Source organism: Phyllobates terribilis, unplaced genomic scaffold (genome assembly GCF_046119375.1).
Source record: "Phyllobates terribilis strain yellow unplaced genomic scaffold, ASM4611937v1 Scaffold_4__5_contigs__length_816908805, whole genome shotgun sequence".
In the NCBI taxonomy this organism is placed as follows: Eukaryota; Metazoa; Chordata; class Amphibia; order Anura; family Dendrobatidae; genus Phyllobates; species Phyllobates terribilis.
Genome location: NW_027362764.1, coordinates 74,553,150 through 74,575,627, shown reverse-complemented (window position 1 = coordinate 74,575,627; position 22,478 = coordinate 74,553,150). Strand labels below are relative to the sequence as shown.

General features: G+C 41.3%; 1 protein-coding gene across 3 annotated transcripts in view; it reads right to left on the bottom strand.

Moving 5' to 3' along the window:
- SPAG6 (sperm associated antigen 6) overlaps positions 1-22,478 on the bottom strand; it is a 229,105-nt gene that overhangs the window by 5,744 nt on the left and 200,883 nt on the right. For all 3 annotated transcript variants that reach the window (XM_073676498.1, XM_073676499.1, XM_073676500.1), the window contains one exon: positions 21,125-21,241. In XM_073676498.1, the coding sequence (XP_073532599.1) occupies positions 21,125-21,241 (117 nt within the window). The remainder of the gene's footprint in view (positions 1-21,124; positions 21,242-22,478) is intronic.

Sequence of the window (22,478 nt, the reverse complement as noted above, 5' to 3'; positions counted from 1 at the left end):
TAATAGTGTTGCAGAAGCTGGATATTGTGATCTTGTGTCACATACCTAGAAGGCTATGTGGCCATTTGTAGTGTAAGACCTCCTTGAGATGTCCGTTCTTTACAAGCGTGTTCTATCCATATTTTCTTACCGATAGAACATGGACCAGTTGTAGTCTATGAGGCCGTTCACATGTCCATGTCATATTGGTTTATGGACTGAATGTCTGCTTTACCAGAAAAAAAAAACACTAACAAAAAGCAGACGTGTCTTTTTTTGATCAGTTACAAACCAAAAGTTACCCATTCAAATCAATGGTTCTGTGAAGAAAAAAAAAGGAAAGCACTCGGGTATCATACCTGTAAAATAACAAACACACCGGGTGCTCACAAGCTGTGCTTAGTGATTGTGTGCAGCGGTGATGTGCATTGTAGTCGTGATGTTACCGTAGCAGCCACAACAAACAGACCGAGGCAGCGACAGAGAGTTGGCGCTGGACCTGGGAAGGGTAGGTACCTGTTTGGTTTGTTATTTTACAGGTATAAATATGTTTGGGGACCACTTTTGTAAAAGTAGAAGACCCCTTTAAGGCTGCGTGCCCACTATGCGTTTTTCAAGCGTTTTTGCAGCGGAATTTCCGCTTGGTAATATGTGCCCCATGTTCCCCAATGATAATCTTCATGTGCTGTGCACATGCTGCGGAAATTTCCGCTGCGAATTATCATTGCGGAAAAATACGCAGTATGTCCATTAATTTTGCGGACACGCGGCGTAATTGCTGTCATTGACTTGCACTGAAATGCATAATATCCGTATGAACACATTTGCACAAGCGGATATCATACGGTTCAATGTGCGGATGGTACCCAGGTTTGGAGAAGAGGAGACTCTCATCCAGACCCGGGCACCATAGAACCTGTTAAAAAAAGAATTTAAAATAAAAAATAAAAGATTATACTTACCTTCCGATGGCCCCCGGTGTTTTCTCCGCTGCGTCCGGTCTGTTGTATCGGTCACTGACATCAGCGGTCGCGTGACCTGTCACATGACTAAATGACGTCATGGCAGGTCCTTTCACACCACCGCAACCCATACAACAGACCGGACGTAGCGGAGAAAACACCGGGGGCCGTCGGAAGGTAAGTATAATCTTTATTTTTTACCATTCTTATTCTTTTTTTTTTTTTTAACTATTACTTGGTCACACTATATAAATCCATGCCGGTTGCATGGATTTATATAGTGTGACCAAGTTGTCAAGCACTTTTCCAAGTGATGCTAAAATCGCTTGGAAAAGCGCTTGATAACCCACATGCAGAAATACATGCAAAAACGCTTCTACCTGGCAGGAAAAACGCATGTAAAATCCACATGAGTTTTTCCTGCTAGTGAGAAGAGGAAAAAATATGCAGCATTTCTACATCGTGGGCACTTAGCCTTAGCCTAAATTTTTGAGGTTTCAGCAATTTTTCCACATGCAAATTATTAAAATTTTGTGAAACACAGTAAAAGAACCCAAATCGTGCTATGGGCCTGTGCATTACCTGAGCAGCCCGATGCTTTTTTTTGTTTTATAGATCAAAAACAGTGCACTGAAAGCACAAAACACGTGCTACACAGTGTGTCTGTGGGTCTAAATCCCCATAGGTATGGACTCTCAACATCAAATGGCGTCGCCACATGGTGAAACAATACCCCTGCTAGTAGCTGTCGGTGGATGAGTGTCTTTTCCTTTTGAAGAAGACTCTGAGCATATTTAGCCTATCCAATCAGCCCATACACATGAGATAGCTGTCTGCCAAACAAACTTCCAGCCAACAGTTATCTTCCCTGACCTCCCCATACACATGCGTGCTCGGCTCGTTCATGTGTTTCAATGCAAAGAGAGGAGAAAGCCGCTGCCAGAGGTGTATGATCTCTCCTGAAAGCAGCAGGATCAGCTTTCGAAACTCCAACTACCCGGTCCCTCTCTCCTCTGACATTATCTGTGGGGGGTGATCGGGAGGCCCCCATGCACACCAGATGATCGTCCGGTCCAGCCAAAATAAGAGTGTTCAGCTGACTTTCATCCAATGAGTTGGGGGCCCTTAAAGAAGACTTCTTATCAGATCAAAAGTAGCCATGTTTTATTTATTTATCTCATTTATATAGCGCCATTAATTCTGCAGCGCTTTAGAGAGTATTCTCTCTTTTTTTTTCTTTAATCCGCCATACAGTTTTAGTAATATGGGCCTTTTGATTTATTGCTAATTTTTATGGTCATTACCAAGGGGGCGAAGCTTGGTAAAGACCAAAAAAATCAGTACTAAATAAAAAGGCCCATAGTACTAAAACTGTATGGTGGATTTAAAATAAATAAATAAATAAATAAAATAATTTAAAAAAATTGAATAATCAAGGGAGCAGAGGGAATAAAATAAGAACAAAAACTGGTCACCTTAGATCTGGAGACAGGTCTTCTTTAAGTCATGTCATAAATCTTGTTTAATAGGCCAGGGATTGACATCTAGGGTAGCGACGTTCAATAGGTGGCACTTGAGAGCAGCTTTCTTTCCGCTGGAGGACAGCTAGCTAGCATACCCACAAGTCTCCCGCTCCCTACCTGGGGGAGAACCTGTACATCCTTAGATGGCTGTACAGGTGTAAGGACCCTCATGGTGGACTGGACCGGCCAAGTCTCTGGCCTACGGGAAGTTCTTTAATCCATTATCATTAATCTAGCATTCTCCAGGCTGGTCAGTGTAGACATGGATTTCTTCTTGGCCTCTCTGATCTTTTACAAATCTAAATATATATTTTTCTTCCGCATCCACAATTGTCACCAAAGGACCGATTTGACAAGACATCTCGACCTTCTCCTTGGAGACACAATCTTAGATTAAATCTGAGTTCATGGCTATTTTGTGCACATTCAGTGCCAACAATAAAACAATTTTACTGTATGTGACTTATCTTCCATCATTTATGGTTAGTACTTGTGTGGAAATCTTAAGTGGCCACTCAAACACCAGGAAATTCATTTTGATTATATTATAAGTCAGCGGGCTTACAAGGGTACCTGTCACTCACATTCAGCGGAGGCAATGAATTCCTCAGCTGCATTCTTGTGAATTGAAGGTCAGACCTCAAAATTGCTGCCGTGTCTTGTGTAACCAGCAGTTTCATTCATGGTTATAATAATGATCTTTAGCTGCATTAAGTCAGAGATTTAACTCTATGTAACATCACAGTGCCACTGCCAAATCTACTGACAGAGGGAGAGAGGGTGGAGAGAAGGAAAGAAAGAGCAGGAGAAAGAAAGCGAGAGCGCAAGAGAAAAGGAATGCGACAGAGAGAAAGACAAAGAGACAAAAAGAAAGAGCGAAGAAGTGCAACACAGACAAAGACAAAGAAACGGAAAGTGAGAGCGCAAGAGAGATGAACTTCAACAGAGAAAGACAACAGATAGAAAGACAAAAAGAAACAGAAAGAAAGTGTGACAGACAGAAGGACAAAGAGGCAGAAAGAGAGCGCAAGCGAGGAGGAGTATGACAGAGAGTAAGACAAAGACAGAAAGAAAGCAAGAGTGCAAGAGCAAATGAGAACGATAGAGAGAAAGGCAAACAGACAGAGAGTAAGGCAAAGAGGAAGGAAGAAAGCGAAGGTGCAAGAGAAAATGTGTGCAACACAGAAAAAGACAAAGAAACGGAAAGAGAGAGCGCAAGAGAAAAGGAGCGTGACAGAGAAAAAGACAAAGAGAAAGAAAGTAAGAGTGCAAGAGCGAGGGAGTGCAACACAGAAAAAGACAAAGAAAAGGAAAGTGAGAGCGCAAGAGGGATGGACTACAACAGAGAGGAGTATAACAGAGATAAAGACAAAGAGACAGAAAAGAAGCACGAGTGCAGGAGAGAAGGAGTGTGACACAGAGAAAGACAAAGAGGCAGAAAGCGAGAGCGCAAGCGAGGGGGATTATAACAGAGAGTAAGACAAAGAGGCAGAGAAAGACAGTGAGAGTGCAAGAGCAAATGAGAACTACAGAGAGTCAGGCTATCTGCCCACGATGCAGAAATGAAGCGGAAAATTTCCGCTTAATTTCTGCATGTCTTTGCCTGGAAAAACGCATGCGGAATTTCACACAAGTTTTTTGCGCATTTTTGAAGCGTTTTGAACATGCGGAATTGCCATGCGTTTTTCTAATGCATTGAAGAAGGCAATTCCGCATGCGTAAAAGCACAAATAATGGACATGCTGCAGATTTTTCCGCACATCAAAAACGCTGCGGTGGGCATTGAACTGCGGAATGTCATTGGGGACCATGGGGGACAGATTACCAAGCGTTTTACAAGCGTTTTACAAGTGTTTACGCTGCGCAAATTCCGCAGCAAAAATGCTTGAAAAACGCATCATGGGCACACAGCCTAAGGCAAAGAGGCAGAAAGAAAGCGAGGATACAATACAGAAGGAGAACAACAGAGAGAAAGCAAGAGTGCAAGCGAGGATTATGATAGAGAGAACAACAAAGAGAAAAAGAAAATCAAGAGTATAAGAAAGGAGTACAACAGAGAAATTCACAGAGAAAGCAAGAGAAAAGGAGTGACACAGAGAGGATGAGTACAATAGAAAAGGTGTGCGAGTCAGTCAGAGTGAAATGGCAGAGACAAAGAAAGACTGAGAAGAGAGCAAGAAAGACAAAGCTCAAGAGATAAGGTGTACAATACAGAGAAAGGGACAGCGGGAGAGAAATCAAGAGTGCAAGAGAGAAGGAGTAAGAGACAAAGATACACAAAGACAAAGAGAAACTGAGAGCATAAGAGAGGGGCTGTGTGAGAGAAGAGAGACGGAGAGCGAAACAACAAGAGAAAGAAAGCAAGAGTACAAAGGAGAAGGCATGTGAGAGAGAGTCAGAGAAAGAAAGTGAGCACAAGAGAGAAGGCAAGCATGAGAAAGAAAAGACAGCGTAGCGGCAGGGCAAGACAAGAGAAAACAAGAGTGCAAAAGAGCTTGTGTGCAAGACAGAAAGACAGAAGAGAAACAGAGAGAGTGAGAAAGAGAAAGACGAAGTAAAACAGAGAGCGGCAGAGAGAGACAATGACAGAGAGAAAATATGAAAAAGCAAAAGAGTGGAAAAGCAACAGGTTATACCATACAATATACAGACTGCATCTAGGTTTATAGAGGGAATATTACTACAACCCAATCATGGTGGGTCATGCTAGTAATCCGTACATACAAATGGTCATCACAATCAGAGATTTTATGTTATCTACCCCGGAGGTCTTCTTGCACAATGGCATTACGGACCCCTATTATTATGAGGGTATCCATATAAAATCAGACACACACGGTGGTATAATTTGGGCCTGTAGGAGGTCCTGTCATACATCTCTGTGCATGAGCACCGAGACATCATTTTGTTCATCAGCACAATATTAGCATTATGGAAAGGATACTGAGATCCAAAATCATTTTCAATTTAAATAAAGTCATTTTTTCAAATCTGTCTTAGTTACAGCTGTATCTGGTAAGGCTGAGTGATAACCAACATGACCACCACTAGCTCCGACATGACTTGTCATCAAGCTTTTCTAAGGTCCAAACGGTCAGCTGTGCCCTATTATGTGGTAGTGTTGGAGGGGAGGACGTAGGACTGTGCAATTAGGCAAACGTTCGGGAGTCTGAGAAAGCTGGGTGAGATCTGTAAAGCGGGCCATATTGGTTTCAGTAAGTTTTCAATGAAAATGATGTAATAGATGAAAGATGAGACGGTTTATATAACTTTACAGAAGAGAATGAATAAAATACTTATGGTTAAGGAAACTTTTTGGTCATTTACTTTTCTAATTTTTCCATGTTCTCATCAGGATGTGAAGTTTGACTTCAACATAACAAATAAAAAGTCAGCAGAAGTTTATCACCCATTGTTATGGTACATAAATTGCAGTTCACCACCCACTGCCATAAACAAAACCCCTGATGGAGAAATACCTCGCTGCTGCGTTCACTGACCCATGTTACAAGTACTTTATTCCAGCGCTCCATGCTGTCAGCCATTGCTAATATCTTAAATCCACAGTTTTCCAACCTGTATCGGACATTTATCAGATTAGGACTCGTGAATTTGCGTTCCGCCATCAGATGAACATATGGCAAGAATATATTCGATGGGGTCTTTCACATATCGGCAAATACATGATTTAATGACTTGGACATTGGTCAGAGAACATTAGGACAAGAACCAAAGAATACTGTTATAGGAGGGGGGAAAATGTACAGTTGGAGTGAGACCAAAGAGCGCCAGACACAGTATATTGTGCTAGAACAGGGGATAATATTCTGAGGCCTCATTACTTCTGTTCCAAGAAGAAATTTCATTATTTTCTGCTTTTTGAAAATAAATCATCGGATATTATTAAAAAGTATATCTCTAAGTCGAGGAAAAAAAAAACAATAATAAACCCATAATAAAATAGTTGTCCACTTCTACTTCAGTCATATCAAGATTAGAAAAAAAGGGTCTGCTTCCATTCTCCCAGAACAGCGCCACTCTTGTCCATTGGCTGGGACTGGTATTGCAGCTCTGCACCATTTGCTTAAATCAGGACGTTCAGATTTTTCTGGGAAAAATATAACCCTGTTTTGTAATCTTGCATAAGCCACGTAAGGAAATACCTCTTGTAAGGCTACATTCACATATTCAGTATTTGGTCACTTTTTTTTAAATCTGTATTTGGAAGAAAAATCCAGAAGTGGAACAATCAGAAGAAAAGTATAATAGAAACGAGTCACCACTTCTGCATTTATCACCCACTCCTGGTTTTGGCTTACAAATACTGATGTAAAATACTGACCAAATACTGAACATGTGAACGTGGCCTAAAACGGATAATGGCATAATTTGTTTCCTGGAGCCTATGGGAGCTTTGTGTGTGTCTCGCATCGGGCACTCAGGCCCTACTCTAAGAAACAAAGCATTTGCCTGGAGTGTTTCTATCTTTCATTATGTCCCAAATTACAATTCTGCCAAGTTTTTGCAGTGATACATCCCGATCTCCTGCATCACTGAATAACTAGGGACACTTGCCATTGAGGCCAGAAAGCTGAGACAAACACTTGTGAGAAATGTAAAAATTGCCTCGCTGAGTATTAGTGGATCCCTCACCTCCCCCTCCATGCCATATTGCTGCACAACTACTCACATTTTCCATCCTGGACACTAGTGGAGCTTTGTAATAACAGGAGCTGAAAGGTGCAGTTCAAAGTAAACAAATTTTCACCCACCTTTTGTATGGCCAGTGATTAGGGTGCAGTAATTAAAGTTCCCAGCTTCAAAGTAGCTTTTGTCGAATTTATGACAATAATAAACAAACTGATTGTATTTTATCAAGTCTTTTGAATAATAATAATTTTATTTTTTATAGCGCCAACATATTCCGCAGCATTTTACAATTTTGAATCAAATTTTCTCACTCTTTGATTTTCCCTAAGATTGAGTGGTCCGCGGAAAAAGATGGAGACATGTCCAATATTTATCCAAGTGTCAGATCAAAATTGGCAATGCAAGTCTATGGGTATATAAAATAAAAAAAGATCGCATTCGAATAACATCTGAGTGCAGTCCGATTTTCACTTGCTGACAGAATAGAGGTGGAGAAACTTTTATTTTTTTCTCTCCTCCTATCTGATACCACTCTACTCAAAGTCTGAACACCCAGTTTTCCCAGAAAAGACTTTATACTAACTTGAACTAAAAAAGCACAAATTAAGTGGACCCAAATTCACAACAATTTTTTTATCGTTTCTTCCTGTGCTCCTAAAATGAGAAATAAAGCAACTTTATAATAGTCTTAATTAAAAATCTCTCACAGTTTTGTGTGTACAGGACCAAAGTGCATCTGTATGGTAAAAGACTACAAATAAACTCTGTATAGTCTGATTCTGCCATCATGTCGCCATCCATTTGTTTCCTACGTTTCGCTAACCAACATATTGAATGTTAGGAAATCAATGAACACCGCAGCGTTTCAGAGTAACTCATAAATGCCGGCAATAACAGAGCCATGTTTAATGATTCACTTGGTTTGGGCAGTATGAATCGGCTGACAGGTTCCCTTTAAAGAATAACCTTCACTGATATTTTACTTCTTTTAAGTTTGGGCTGCAGAGTGATTTCACAAAACAGGTTGCGTGGCCAAAAATCACTCTATGCTGTAATGCAAAGTCACATTTTGATCCAAAAGGTACTGATCAAGAAGCAAAAAAGTCTAACTCGGTTGGAATTTTTGCGATTTTCTGTAGCACCTTGGTTGTTACAATGTGATCCCATTCACCTGTGATAATTTTTGTTCGTGCGATCTGTGCTGCAATCAAAATCGCCAGGAAGCCCCAGCTTTGCATGCACAAAAAGCAATGAAAAGAAATGATTACATTCTTGATATACGTTCTTGAGTGTCGGGCTGAGTTGGCAAAGGCCCGCCAATAACATTAATTCTTGGGGCCCCACTGCTCAGCTACACGCAAAAATAACCTGACCCTAGTACACAAATTTACTATTGCTTCTATGTAATATTAATTTGGCTAGCTTGTTTAATGAATGATTAGATACCTTTTTATACAAATTGTGAATCAAGTGTAATGTGTAATAGCACTACTCATTGGCAATCCTTCACAGGGGTGGCCTACCGGAGGATTCTCCTGTTCCCCTGTGGGCCAGTCCCAGCCTGCATGTTGCACCTTATGGAAGAAAAGTATTAGATAATAAAAAGCTTCTTAGAAACTGTAAAACTTCAAGCTTTTTAACTGGGTATTTGTGCAGTTGTGCAGTGACGGGCATATCTTAGAGGCAGTCATGTATTGGTGCCCTGGTTAGTTCCAAATCAATCAGAGTGCCCTGTAGCTACATATTTCAAAGAATACTAAATATGGCTTTACACCTAATGAAGGAAAGAATGCAGTAACGAGTGCTTCCAGGGTATTTTTGGCTATCTGAGAGGACCTCTGAATAACTAGTTTCTTTAACCCTTGTGCTGTTCTGATCTCCACAGCCCATTGTATGTACTTTGTGTTACACACAAGGAAAGGTTGGGAGTTCACAAACTCCTGATTATTTGCCTAATACCTCAATTAGATCTTTACGACCTTAGCACCACTTATCTCCCTATCTAGTGCCTGCATTTTACAGCCTATCCTATCACTAAATCTGTCTGACTTTTATTGCCCTCCTGTAACACATTTGTACCTCAAACCAAACTGGTTTCCCTCAGTTCTAACAAGAAGAAAGAAAAAAAAAGGTGGTTGTGTTGCCTATGTAATATCACAGCTAGCAACAGTGAATAGCTACCATGTAGTCTATGTTTGCTGCCCAAAAGTACCAGGCAACGGCAATTTTATCACCAGGCATTGTAATCCGGGTCATAGACAAGAGATTTGTTTTTTGTTTTTTTTATAAATGGTGATTCCCCTGCGGGAAGGTGACGATGGACCAGGGGCAAAGAAGAATCTAACAGGTTGAATTTTGACCTGCTCAGTACTGCAAGCCACAGACCATGGATGGGAAAGTTTCCTCTTAATTTTCCATGAAGGTCTTGGAAGGTACTGGTTCTCATTGCTGAAATCTATGGTAGCTGGTGCAGTGAGTCTTACAGGCAATGCTCTGTGGGAATAACTATGCAAATTAGCTCTCCTTCAGAAAGAAGAATGGGTGACTGTCCAGTACTACCTTTAGGTCAATGTCTGACCAATGAAAGGGTTCTTCCCATGAATGGGTTCTTCCCATTAAACTTATCAACTATGTGCAATATACCGTAGTGCTCAAAATAATAGCAGTCCAATAAGACTAACCTGATTAATCACTGTTTTTGATATAAATTATATTACCACGTCAAACAAGTTACCAGTTGGTGCAGTAGATTGTAAGAAAACCACCAGACTCAGCATTCATGATCTGCTTGATTTTGAGTCTGTGTATTTGAATAATTAATTGAAAGGAGATGTGTTCAAAATAATAGCAGTGTGGAGGTCAATCACGTTGCCTTACGCTGAAGAGGATATCACCTTGAAATGGGTGTTTCAACAAGACAATGACCCTAAACACACCAGTAAACAAGCAAAATCTTGGTTCCAGTCCAGCAAAAAGGAGGTTATGGAGTGGCCAGCCCAATCCCCGGACCTTAATCCGATAGAACACTAGTGGGGTGACATAAAAAACGCTGTTTCTGAGGCAAAGCCAACAAATGCCAAAAAATTGTGGGATGTAGTCAAAGCATCCTGGGCTGGAATAACAGGCGACAGGGGCCAGAAGTTGGTTAACTCTATGCAACAAAATTGTGAAGCATTTCTAAAAAAAACTGTGGGTATACAACTAAATATTAGGTTAGTGATTCACAGGAATGCTAAATCCTCAAAAAAAATAGGAATTATTCCTACAGTTAATTACGTTTCCAGGAGTCCATCATGATAGCATGACAGGAGGTAGTTCCTCTGACCTTCTAGGGACAGGAAACACATGAGAGGTTAAGAGCCTTCCCCACCCACATCACCCTCAGTGTTTGTACCGATCACCACACCAGGATGGATGCAACTCTATTTTATTAAATTCACCAATGTTACATTCACATTAGCATAAAGAGTAGGGGAGGGAATATAACGGTGCTGTCATGATGGACTCCTGGAAACGTAATTAACGGTAGGAATAATTCCTATTTTACCAGTTTGTCCATCATGACAGCATGACAGGAGAAATACCAAATCAAACGGTCATTAGGGTGGGACTACTGCTTGCAGAACCTTACGACCATAAGCTAGGTTTTGGCTGGACAGAACATCTAATTTATAGTGTTTGCTGAAGGTAGATATATTAGACCAAGTTGCTGCCTGGCAGGTCTGTTCTACTGATGCTCCTGCCTTCTCTACCCAGGAAGTGGAAACTGCTCTAGTGGAGTGAGCTTTGATGGAAATTGGCGGGTCCTTTCCCTCTGACTCGCATGCAAGAGTGATAGTCTTGGTTATCCATCTTGCTAAGGTTGGTTTAGAGCAGTGTTTCCCAAACCCCATCCTCACGGCCCCCCACAGGTCATGTTTTCAGGATCTCCTTAGTATTATACAGGTGATTGAGGTATCATCAAGGCATCAGGAATTCTCTCACCTGTGCAATACTAAGGAGATCCTGAAAACATGACCTGTGGGGGGCCGTGAGGATGGGGTTTGGGAAACACTGGTTTAGAGGCTTTCCTGCCTTTGTTTGCTCCTGAATATTGCAGAAACAGATTAGAGTCCCGTCTCCAGGGAGCTGTCGTTTCCATATAGTAAATGACTGATCTTCTGATGTCCAGGGTATGAAACTATTTTTCTTTGTCGCTTTTTGGAGATTGGCAAAAGGATGGTAGGATTATTTCCTCGTTCAAGTTTGCCTTGGATACCACTTTGGGAAGAAAGAGGGATCCAATCTGAAAACCAACCTGTCGTCTAGTACATTCAGGTAAGGATCTAGTACCGAGAGTGCTTGGATCTCCCCTACCCATTTTGCTGTGGTGACTGCTGCTACCAGGAAAACTGCTTTCATGGAGAGTAGATCTATCCCTGCCTGCTCCAAAGGCTCAAATGGAGGCTTTCATAAGGCTCTTAACACTAGGTTTAGGTCCCATGACGGTACAAGATCTCTAAGCGTAGGTTTTAGGCGAGAGATTGCTCTGGAAACCTTGACACCCATGGGTGGTCTGCCAAGGGATAGTCTAGGAAAGAACTCAGGCATAAATATGCACTTTTAATGCCTTTATCGAATCCCTGTTGGAGAAAATCTAGTATTTTAGGGATGTCGAGATGAACTGAGTCCATGACTGATTCTCCTGAAAATAAGCAAAATTGTTTCCACACCGGGGAGTATATGGTTGATGTTATCGGCTTTCTGCTGGCTTGTAAAGTCGAGATTACGCAATCCAACAAGCCTTTGGAAGCTAGGATGCGTCTTTCAGGATCCACACCATTAACTGGAGAAGGTGGACATCTTGATGATACAAGGGACCTTGAGATAGAAGGTCTACTCGGTGTGGAAGAATAAATGGGTGATCCACCGACATTTGCTGTAACAACGGAAACCAGATCTTTTTGGGTCAATAAGGTGCTACCAGAATTAAAGTTGTCTGCTCCTGTTTTATTTTCCTCAATACCCTCGAGATTAGTGGAATTGGAGGGAAGGCATATACAAGATCTTTTCCCCAGGGCTGAGAGAGCGCGTCTACCCCTTCTGGGTTGTCGCTCGGGCTGATGGAGAAGAATCGCCGAATCTTCCTGTTCTTTCTGGTTGCAAACAAATCTATGGAGAGCAAGCCCCATCTCTGGATTATTTGCTTGAAGACATCTGGGTTCAGCTCCCACTCGGAGGACCAGACTTTTTCTCTGCTGAGGTAGTCCGCTATTGTGTTCTCGGATCCTTTGAGATGGACTGCTGACACCGAAAGAACATTCGCTTCAGCTCACTGGAAGAGTTGTGCTGCTATAACCTGCAACTTTACTCCTTTGGGGCCTCCCTGTTGACGAAGGAAGGCGATAGTCGTCCAAGAAAATTTTTATGTGATTTCCTCTGACTAGATCTTGGCCTTGTTGAACAACTTCCCAGACCGCCCTTAGTTCCTTAGTTCTTTGAAATTTGAAGACCTTGTTTTGTAGTTCGGAAGGCCATAAGCCCTGAAAGTATCTGTCCTCTATATTAACCCCCCAACCTCTTCGACTGGATTCTGTAGAGATCCGCACCATGGGAAGGAGGATCCACTCTACCGGCTTTCTTAGATTTGAGGGTCTTTTCCACTAAGAAAGAGAAAGTTTTATTTCTGGTGTCAATTTCATCTTTTTGTTTAGACTTGAAGACTGTCTGCTCCAGGTAGATAGGTAGATTCGCATGGTGAACCTGACCGTCGTGAAAGTCTTTTTCTGGAAATTTTGGATTTTCAGACCCATTGTTGTTTTGTTAGGGGCAGGGAAGAATTCTGGAGATGAGAGTTCAGAAGCACTCCTAAGAACACCTTTGCAGTGCTTGGTTGGAGACTTGATTTTTCCCAGTTGACTCCCCAACCTAGGGATTGTAGGGTTTGGATTGTCTGTTTTTGTTGTTGGAGAAGAAGGGACTCTGATTCGGCCACTAAAAGTATATCGTCCAGGTATGGTATTATGATTATGCCCTGTTTTCTTAGGAAGGCTGCAACCTCCGTTATTAGCTTTGTAAAAATTCTGGGAGCCGATGACAGGCTGAAAGGAAGGCAAGTAAACTGGAAGTGATATACTTTGTCCCTTCGCTCTAGGGCAAACCTCAAATATTGATGATGGATCGGATGGATAGGAACGTGATAATATGCATCCCTGAGATCTAGGGTGCACATTACCGAATCTTTTTGTATTAAATGGATGCTGGACCTGATTGTCTCCATCTTGAACCTTCTGTACTGCACTGAATGATTTAGGGGCTTGAGATTTATTACCTTTCTTCTTATCCGATGCCCTTTCCAGAATCTCATCAAGGACTGGACCAAAAACCTGGGAAACAGAAAAGGGGATAGAACAAAGCTTATTTTTTGAATGGCTATCCCCAGCCCAAGTTTTGAGCCAAATTGCGCCCCTTGCCAAATTAGATAGCACACTACTTCTGGATGCGAACCTAACTGATTCAGCTGATGCGTCAGCCAAAAACTGTGTCGCTAGTTTTAATAATGGCAGGGATTCTGATATCATCTCTCTATGGGTATTAGAGACTATGTGATCTGACAGCTCGTCTATCCATAGACACATAGACCTAGCTACGGAGGTAGCCGCTATATTAGTTTTTATAACTGCAGCCAATGTTTCCGAGCATCTTTTCAGCATAGTCTCTGCTTTCCTGTCCATTGTGTCCTTTAGACAAGAAATGTCCTCAAAAGGAATAGAAGTCTTTCTTGCCACTTTTGCAATAGGAATATCCACTTTGTGAACTTCCTCCCATAGCTTGATATCCTCAGGGTTGATTGGAAGCCGGGCCCTAAATTCTCTTGGAATGGTGAGTTTTTTCTCCGTGTCTTCCCATTCTTCGAGAATCATAGCTTTAATGTTCTCATTAACTGGAAAGACTCTATTTCTTTGTCTTCTAAGCCCCGAGAACATTTCATCCTGTTTAGAAATGGGTACGTGAGTGTCTTCTAAATTCATAGAATTCCTCACTGACCTTAATAGATCATCTATGTGCTCAACTGAAAACATATATTTTTTCCTTTCTTCCGAAGGTATTTGGGAGAGAGTTTCCTCCTCTCCTTCCTGGCTGTTCCAAGGAGGAATCCAAATACTCCCCTTCCTCAGATGATCCCTCCCTAAGTCTCTTATGGCGGGAGAAGGACTGTACAGTCTGGGGTATCTGGGATATCTGGGAGGGTATGAGTTCGGAAACCGTATTTCTAACTTCCTCTCGAATCATGGACCGCATGTCCGTTAGAAATTATGCCTTCTCCTCCTTAAGAACTTTAGCGATGCATTCCTTACAAAATTGCTTTTTATAGGAATCCTGTAGTTTAGAATTACATGATATGCATCTCTGATTTTTTAGAGGAGGATCCGGATCTCTGGCTTTCTCTATCCTATTTTAAGGGAGACATGGGAATATTTATTTAATACCCAATTCTACCAAATTTTAGTGGATCTGAGGGATTGTTAAGGTAGAGAATACTTACACTACCCAGGGACTCAGATGGGGCTTCTGACCTTACAGGGTTAGACTCCATTGTGTCAGGCACTTCACCATGGAACGCACGCCCAAGGGGCACACGTCCGGTCCTGCGTGCGCTCCACCATGAAACGCACGCCACATTTCCGGTATTGCTAGCACTCCAGCGCGTCATCATGGTGCGCCCCGGAAGTAGCGGTGTTGCTCTAGGGCGCCTGCGCAAGGCAGTCTCCAGCCCATACGCTGAGCACTCCCGGCGCGCACCGGAAGTTCAGCCGGCGGTCTCGCGATCTCCTGGCCCCATGTCTGGAAGAAGGGCCTGGAGACTTCAACGTTGAGACCTCCGGCGGGCAGCAGGATGCAGCCGAGATACCTCTGTACGAGGGGTGTGGCGCTGTCGGGAGTCCCCTCCACCGACACGGCTGACGGACCCTTCAGTGGGGTATCAGCACAGCGCCTCTTGACCGGGGGAAGGGAAGAGGTCAGTCCCCCCCGATCCACCCTGGCTCCCAGGTAACTTTCTTCCTTTTTCGTCCTCTGACAGCATCCGGTCCTGCTAGGGACAGGAAAAACACTGAGGGTGATGTGGGTGGGGAAGGCTCTTAACCTCTCATGTGTTTCCTGTCCCTAGAAGGTCAGAGGAACTACCTCCTGTCGTGCTGTCATGATGGACGAACTGGTAAAAGAGTACATATTGTGAGTTTGTAAAGACAAATGCAGACACTGCTATTTTTTAGAACAGCTCAATGTTAATTTTGTGTTATTTTCTGTAAAGTAGTTAAAATTATATACATTTCTCTTCATGTTTTGAACTAGAAAACAGTGTGCAATGTTCCCAAAACATGGAAATAAAAACTAGTATAAAGATTTTGTGCGTAACTCATGTTTTTGAACACACTGCTATTAGTTTGAACACTACTGTAGGTGATAAATGTATAGGGGTCCAACCACTGGATCCCAAAAATCTTTGTGTGAATTAAGCAATAGCTCTCTTGCTCGACCACTGCTCCTCTTACTTCGATGGAAATAACCATTAGTCAGTTCACAGAATCGGGTGGAGGAAGAGCATGCAAACCACTGCTCCATTCACACAGCGGAGTATGGGATACCCGTTCTCTATTCTGTTCTGTGGCAGCTGCTGATACATGTATCTAAACATTAATGGGGCTATCCAGGAGGTTGGGAGTTTTTTGGCTACGGGGCTATGTACTTAATGGCAGGTAGTTGCTAACTGCCTGCTCTGCCCCGTTTCGATCTGTTTCTGTTCAGAGTGGTCACGCATCACTCCTGCTTCTGGTGACATCACGTCGAGAAAGCAGCATCTTCTCTCTCACTATGCTCTGTCTCTGTAGCCCGCATCCTTATTGATGGCCGGTTCCCCGCAGTCTAACTGCGGGGAGCCAGATGTCAATCAGCATGATATCAGCAGTGACACTCTGTCGCTAGATGGAAGGGAAAGTGCAGCTCTGTTGACATGAGGTCAAAGGAAGCTGGAAAATCAGTGTCTGAACATGGAAAAATAATTATATCAACAATTACCAGCCGGTAAGTTCTTAGACCCATACGAAAAAAAATAACCAAAGTCCCAGATAACCATTTAAGGGAACTGTCTCCTCCACTGCACCAGCTTTTGTTTATCGGTTGCAAGGATGACTTAACTGCTGCAGCCAATCTCTGAGTTTAGCTGTTTTTGCCGTCTAGATACTGATAGGGAATTTAGATTTTGAGCCCCAATGGGGACAGTGATGGTAATGTCTGTAAAGCACTGCGGAATATGATGGCGCTATATAAGCAAAGCATAATAAATAAATAAATAATAATAAGAGTCACTGAGCCCAGTAATTACCTGCAGCATTACGAGTGCTATAGATGTAACATCATCACAGCAGCAGCTGCAGAGAGTCAGCACTGGACCTGGGGAGGGTGAGTTTCCGAGGTTTGTTATTTTAGACCTGCGACCCTATGGTATAATAACATTTTTTTTTAAAAAAAGAAACACAACCCTTTCAAGAAGCCCTTAAATATAACTAGGGATATCGGCCAACCCTATGAAAATCAATACACTACAGAGTATATCCTTATAATATATCCTATGGAGACAAGTGTGTTATCTCCCTTGTGTAGTGTTATTTCTACATCTTGTGGCACCGTTGTGTTCTTCAGCATATCCTTATAGGTGGCGAGAACAACAACAGGCACCGGAGAGCGTTAATTAAGGAATAATTGCAGTGTTTGTGGTCCCCTATTAGCCTCCGTGAAGTTAGCAAGTCAACTAAAAAGGGCCACAACTGTGCTGCGGGATTCCACCCCAAGCATGGATGCATGTCTGTATCTAATAATGTAAAGCTCGCTGGGAGCCAGATTGGATGAAAGCCACTTTTTAGATTCATGTTATATTTAGTCCATTCTACGCAGCTGTGGTCTGCCGTTACCTAATGAGACAAAAAGAGTCCTTTAATATCCCATCCTTCTTTATTAAAGAAATCATTTCATGGCCTGTAATGCCCTAAGGCGGCATTCCACTTGTGTGGAGTGTGCATGTGAGCGGCCCTACAATTATTTCAAGTTCATAACTTTCAGTGCCTCATTAAAAAAGGGAAACCTAGCTGAGATCTTTGTGTTAAGGGAAGCATTAAATCTTCACAGTGTTTTCATTGTTGAGGGTCTACCTGCAAATTGGACAAGAGACGCTCTCTGCTTTTTGCACACACATTGAACAGGAAGCTTTTTCATTATTTTATTGTTCTGCATTTAACGTATGGCAGAACTTATGTAGCCTTAATTGTGCGTTTTTATTAGGGGGGTGGAGAAACCTATGAATTCAAGGCAGCCTTATATACAAATGTATCTTATAGATGAGTGACTGTATGATGCAAAGAGGATCTATATTTTATCTCACTCACAAACTAGAGGCGACACATATATTATCATTTTTTCTCTCTATAGTAAGTGTTTGTGGCTCTCAATGTACATTTTATTAGCCGGAAATGAACACTCTTAATTATCGGCCAGTGTAAATTCACCCTTAAAGGGAACCTGTTATATGTAAAATAGTATCTGATCTGCAGGCAGGATGTTATAGAGCAGGAGGAGCTGATCAGACAGATATACATGGTTGTGAGAAAAATTTCAGTTAATCTTGTATTTTATTTACTGAAATCCCTGGTGTTTGCATGCACAAGAGTCCAGTGGGCGGAGCCTGTATGACTATGCATAGATAGCTGTCAGTCACTAGTAGGACCGCCCACTGGACTCCTAGGCATACGCACAGCAGGAACTGCAGTGAATAAAATACATCTATACTAAAAAACAAACGCATACGTCATTGTGTTCGGCTTCTCCTTCTCTATGTGATGTGAACCACAGATCTGACGGCATGTACAAAGTGACAGGTTCCTTATTAGTGTAGTGATAGGTGTGTGACAAGCACCCTGTTTTGGCAGATGTTATAACACTATAAATAATTCCCATCCTGCTACTTTATGTAATGTTCGGTGTATACGCAGAGATTTGTTGCTATGTAAAAGAACACATTTTTCAGTTCTTATTGTCATTACAATATTCAATATTTTTTGAAGATTACCATCTACATGCTTCAATTTCAATAGTTTCAAGCATTTGCAGAGAAAAAAATTAAAGTGAATATTCTCCCCTAAATGCCATTACTTGTTTGTTCATGTAAATATGTGAAGAAATAAAAAGAATCTTCTTAACTTTGATGTTTATAGTGTTCACAGCTCAGTTTTTCTAATACAGAGCTCCAAGTTTCTGGCATAAACTAAGTTTTCTCTGCCTGCAGTTGCCACTAGAGGGAGCCGCTACAAACAGCTTTCACATCAAACTCAATGATTACAGTGAGCTATTGTGCTCCCCCAAGTGGAGGCTGAAGGCAAACATTTTTAAACTAATACCAGAGGTGGAAAGATAAACCAATAACCTGTTCAATATAAGTTACCTACATCTACCGATATATATTATTTGCAAAATGTGTTGTTCGCAAGCAATATCAATATCAATAAATTTTAATATGACGAGCTCAGTTTTCATATCATATAAAGCTTTACATTTAGGTAACTAGAAGCTCCTTATACCAGCTATTTGACAATTAAAGAAAAAGTTCATAATCCGTATTAAAGGTTCATCAGCATCTCACCGAAACTGCTCCATCTTTCCTACCCATTCATGGGCTGATAAAGATCATTACCTATTCGCAAAAGGGCTCCTACCTATTTTTTTTAGCTTGAGAGGCACAAAAATAACATGTGATCTTGCTTCATATTAAATATTATAAAAAAAAAAACAACCTATTACTGGCAATTAAACGCTACATTTACTATTTAACTTTGCCAATGATATTGGAATAACAGATTGCTTTACGATCCTGAACCAGAAGCCAAGTGCCAGGAAGACAGTTCTGGTGTGAACTGCTGCTTATATAATTCTGATGCAGGGGCCCAATTTAGGTAATGTCTGTATCATTGGTTTACAAAAGCGTCTGCACCTAGGAAGCCGACAAAAGAGGTTGTCCCACTACATTTACCACCCATCCAAAGCATAAATGTATGATCGATAGAGGTCTCACCGCTGGCACTGATCCCCAAAATGGGGGGTCCCAAAGTCTCCTGTTTGAATAGAGTGGTAGTGAGTATGCGTCACTACAGCTCCATTCACTTTTACAGGACTGGTGAAACAGCAATCTACATCAGTCCCATGAAAGTGAAAGTTATGGATGACCAGTGCATTATTGCTCCCCTTACAGGGCGCTCTTTACCACCCCCTGGGATCAGTGTGGGTCCCAGCATTCAGGCCCTGAGTGAATATACATTTATCACGCATTCCTACAGCTAGGTGATACATGAATCTAGTAGGACGACTTCTTTAAAGGATCTAAGAGCCTGTGGTTCACTGATCAAGGGCAAGTAGTGCACTTTAGAGTAAAGTAATTTCATTAATATTTCAGGCCAATGAAGATTGTAGATAATTATCTACCTCGATGCTACAAATAGGACAACGGTGACAAGTGTAGGAAGTGATCAGACGGCAGTTCTTGACCTATTCACATGGGAAAAAAAATGTGCACAGCAAGGAATCATATGAGGACGCGGACAAAACTTTGAACAGATGAAACGCACTGTTTAAGTAGAAGGCTATTAAAGCAATAACTGCTATAACTACAGATAACTAGAGTTTGTGTCTGATCTCAGGCTGCAGGTGCTGAATATCTGCCCATTGCATAACACCATATACCGTGTTGTCTCATCTGAACTGGCCCTTTGTGAAGATAAAGGAGGTTTCCCATCCTATAAAGTGGCAGCATAGCCCAAGGAAATGCCATCACTTTATGATCAGTAGATAAGCTTCTGTTACGAGCTTTTAGAAAGAAAACAGATTGCAAGCTCTAAGACCAATATGTATAAAATGTAGAAATAAATAAATAAAATAATCTTCGACCTTATAAATACTGCAGAAAGAAAATATTAATTAATAGTATTGTAAAAAAAATGCTGCATTGTTCATGGTCAAAACACTGATGGAAACTTTGTTGGCCAACGATGAGGAAAAGATGACCAGATTTTTCCAAGTGGCTCACATTACCTTCCTTGTATTACCAGTCAATATGTTGTGTAGGTTTTTCATTCTTATTCTTTACCATAAAAAACAGTGTTTCACGGCTGAGCCTCCGCAGCTCGCCCTCTCCTCCTCTTACCCCTTTTCTTTTACTTTCTCATATGGGTGATAATTGGGAACATTTTAATAATCTGGTTAAGGACTGATACGTTCATACATATTTCTTGTAAATTGCCTCCTGCTTTGGTATGTGGAACAAAAGAAACTGTAATAGAAATTATTTATTTAATAAATAGTGAAAAGCAGATAAATAGCATAGTAAAATGTTGCCAAATTAAAAATAAAAATGTAAAATAAAAAAGAACCAAGAAGGGGAAAAGTGATTTGACGAGAATGAAAGTGAACGTCAAAATGACGACATGAAATCTACTATTGCTGTACATAATGGATGATAATAATAAAACGTGTGCTATCGGTATTGAAGCCAAATAATTTTACTCTAAAGATCTGCGTAGAGGCGGCTGGTTGATGGTTCTGACGGATCTTTTTGGCACAAATGCATTTCAGGATATCAATTTTCTACATGAAAAGTTTTGGGAGCAAACTTTGAGGTTGGAGTCCTTGGCCTCTGCGTGTATGACATAGTATTGAGGACTAACCTTCTGCCCTCTGAGTGGGGGACATTTAAGAAGAATAATAACGCACCTTGAGGCATGTTGACACACTTCTCTGGTGCTAAAAGACGCTAAGCCTTTGGCACAGTCTTGTAGCATTCCTGGGAAATCTAATCCCATAATGTACACCCTGGATCGCACGTTTTATGCTACGTCCCTGCAATGCTTGGCTGGAAGTGGAAGCAATGAATGAGTAGGAATGCGTTTTATGCACAGATCCTGCGAGCGACGTTGCTGTGCTGGGTCTTACCTTACTGAACTGGCCGACCACGTGCTTCAGTATGTTGGGTGGAGCGTCGTGCAGCAGGGGCTCTAGTGCGGGCAGATGGGTGCATTTTTGCAGGATGTTTTTCAGGGCTTTTTTTGCCTAGTGAGTACAAACAAAATGAAAATTAGGAGGCATCTGGCCTAAACAATGACAGGGATTTGCAGTCATTCAGGTCCTACATTCCACAAATTTAGACTGTAGGGTCATGCTTGTGTTTCTCTTCTGTTAACCCTTTGTGAGCAGCCCGATGCCTATTAATCACACTTATGACAAACTGGTTCCAAAGTCACTGAAAGTGTAGAAAAAAAAAGAAGAAATCAGCAGTAAATATAAATTCTTTTGTCAGCTCTTAGCTACAACTTTTTTCTTTTCTGGGAATACGCAGTGAAGACCAACATGGATATTATCACTGCTACTAAACAGGGGTTGGCACTTAGCTTTCCTATATTCTTGCCAATAATGCAGCAATATGAAGGAGGGGGACATATTAATTGGTAAGCCGATAGACTTGCCATTTAGGGATTCAAGAAAGCTAGGTGCCTACATTAATAGAGAGGTAAAAATTAACATCAACTAAAAGCAAATATAATTTTTAAAAATGTAAAGGAAGTGGACAACTTAAAGGTGCATTCGAGGATTAGAAAAGAGACTGTTTCTTTAAAAAAAAAGCAGAGCAAGTGTGATTACAGCTCACGACCATTGACCTGCAATACATGACATATCCTATAGACAATGGTGGGGCTGTTTCTGGAGGAAAAAACAAAACAAAATAGACCCCTCCCCACACTCCATAGACAATCTCATTAAAGTTTGTTCACGCCACAATTTTGATGACCTTTTACAGTAACAGCACGATAAATGAGATTTCTAAAAGTGCATTTCTCTTTGAGGTTTTTTTTTTTAAATATGGTGCAATTTTTTTTTATTCTTATTTTTAAAGCAGCATGGCAATTCTTTCAGCGTTTTTACTGCAGTTTTTCCCCACTTAGATTCAAATAGATAGCAACAACAAAAAATGCACCGGTTAATTTCTGTTGAGGTTTTCTAGTCAAAGCTCGCGTTTTTTTCATGCAAAAAAAAAAAAAAACGCATCAAAAAAGATACATGTGAACATAGTCTCACAGATGTATAATGAAAGATTTACTTAATGCATGTTCAAACCACCGTGTCCATTTTTGTAGAAGCTAAAAATGGATCTTCAAAAAAATAGATGGCTCCCATGTACCTTCCATTTTTAACAGAGTCTCGTACATTGAATGGCTGTAAAAATGGATCAGAGTATGACATCACCAGGTACCGCAGCAAATACATGAATCTGATGGTTCCTTGTGCTGTA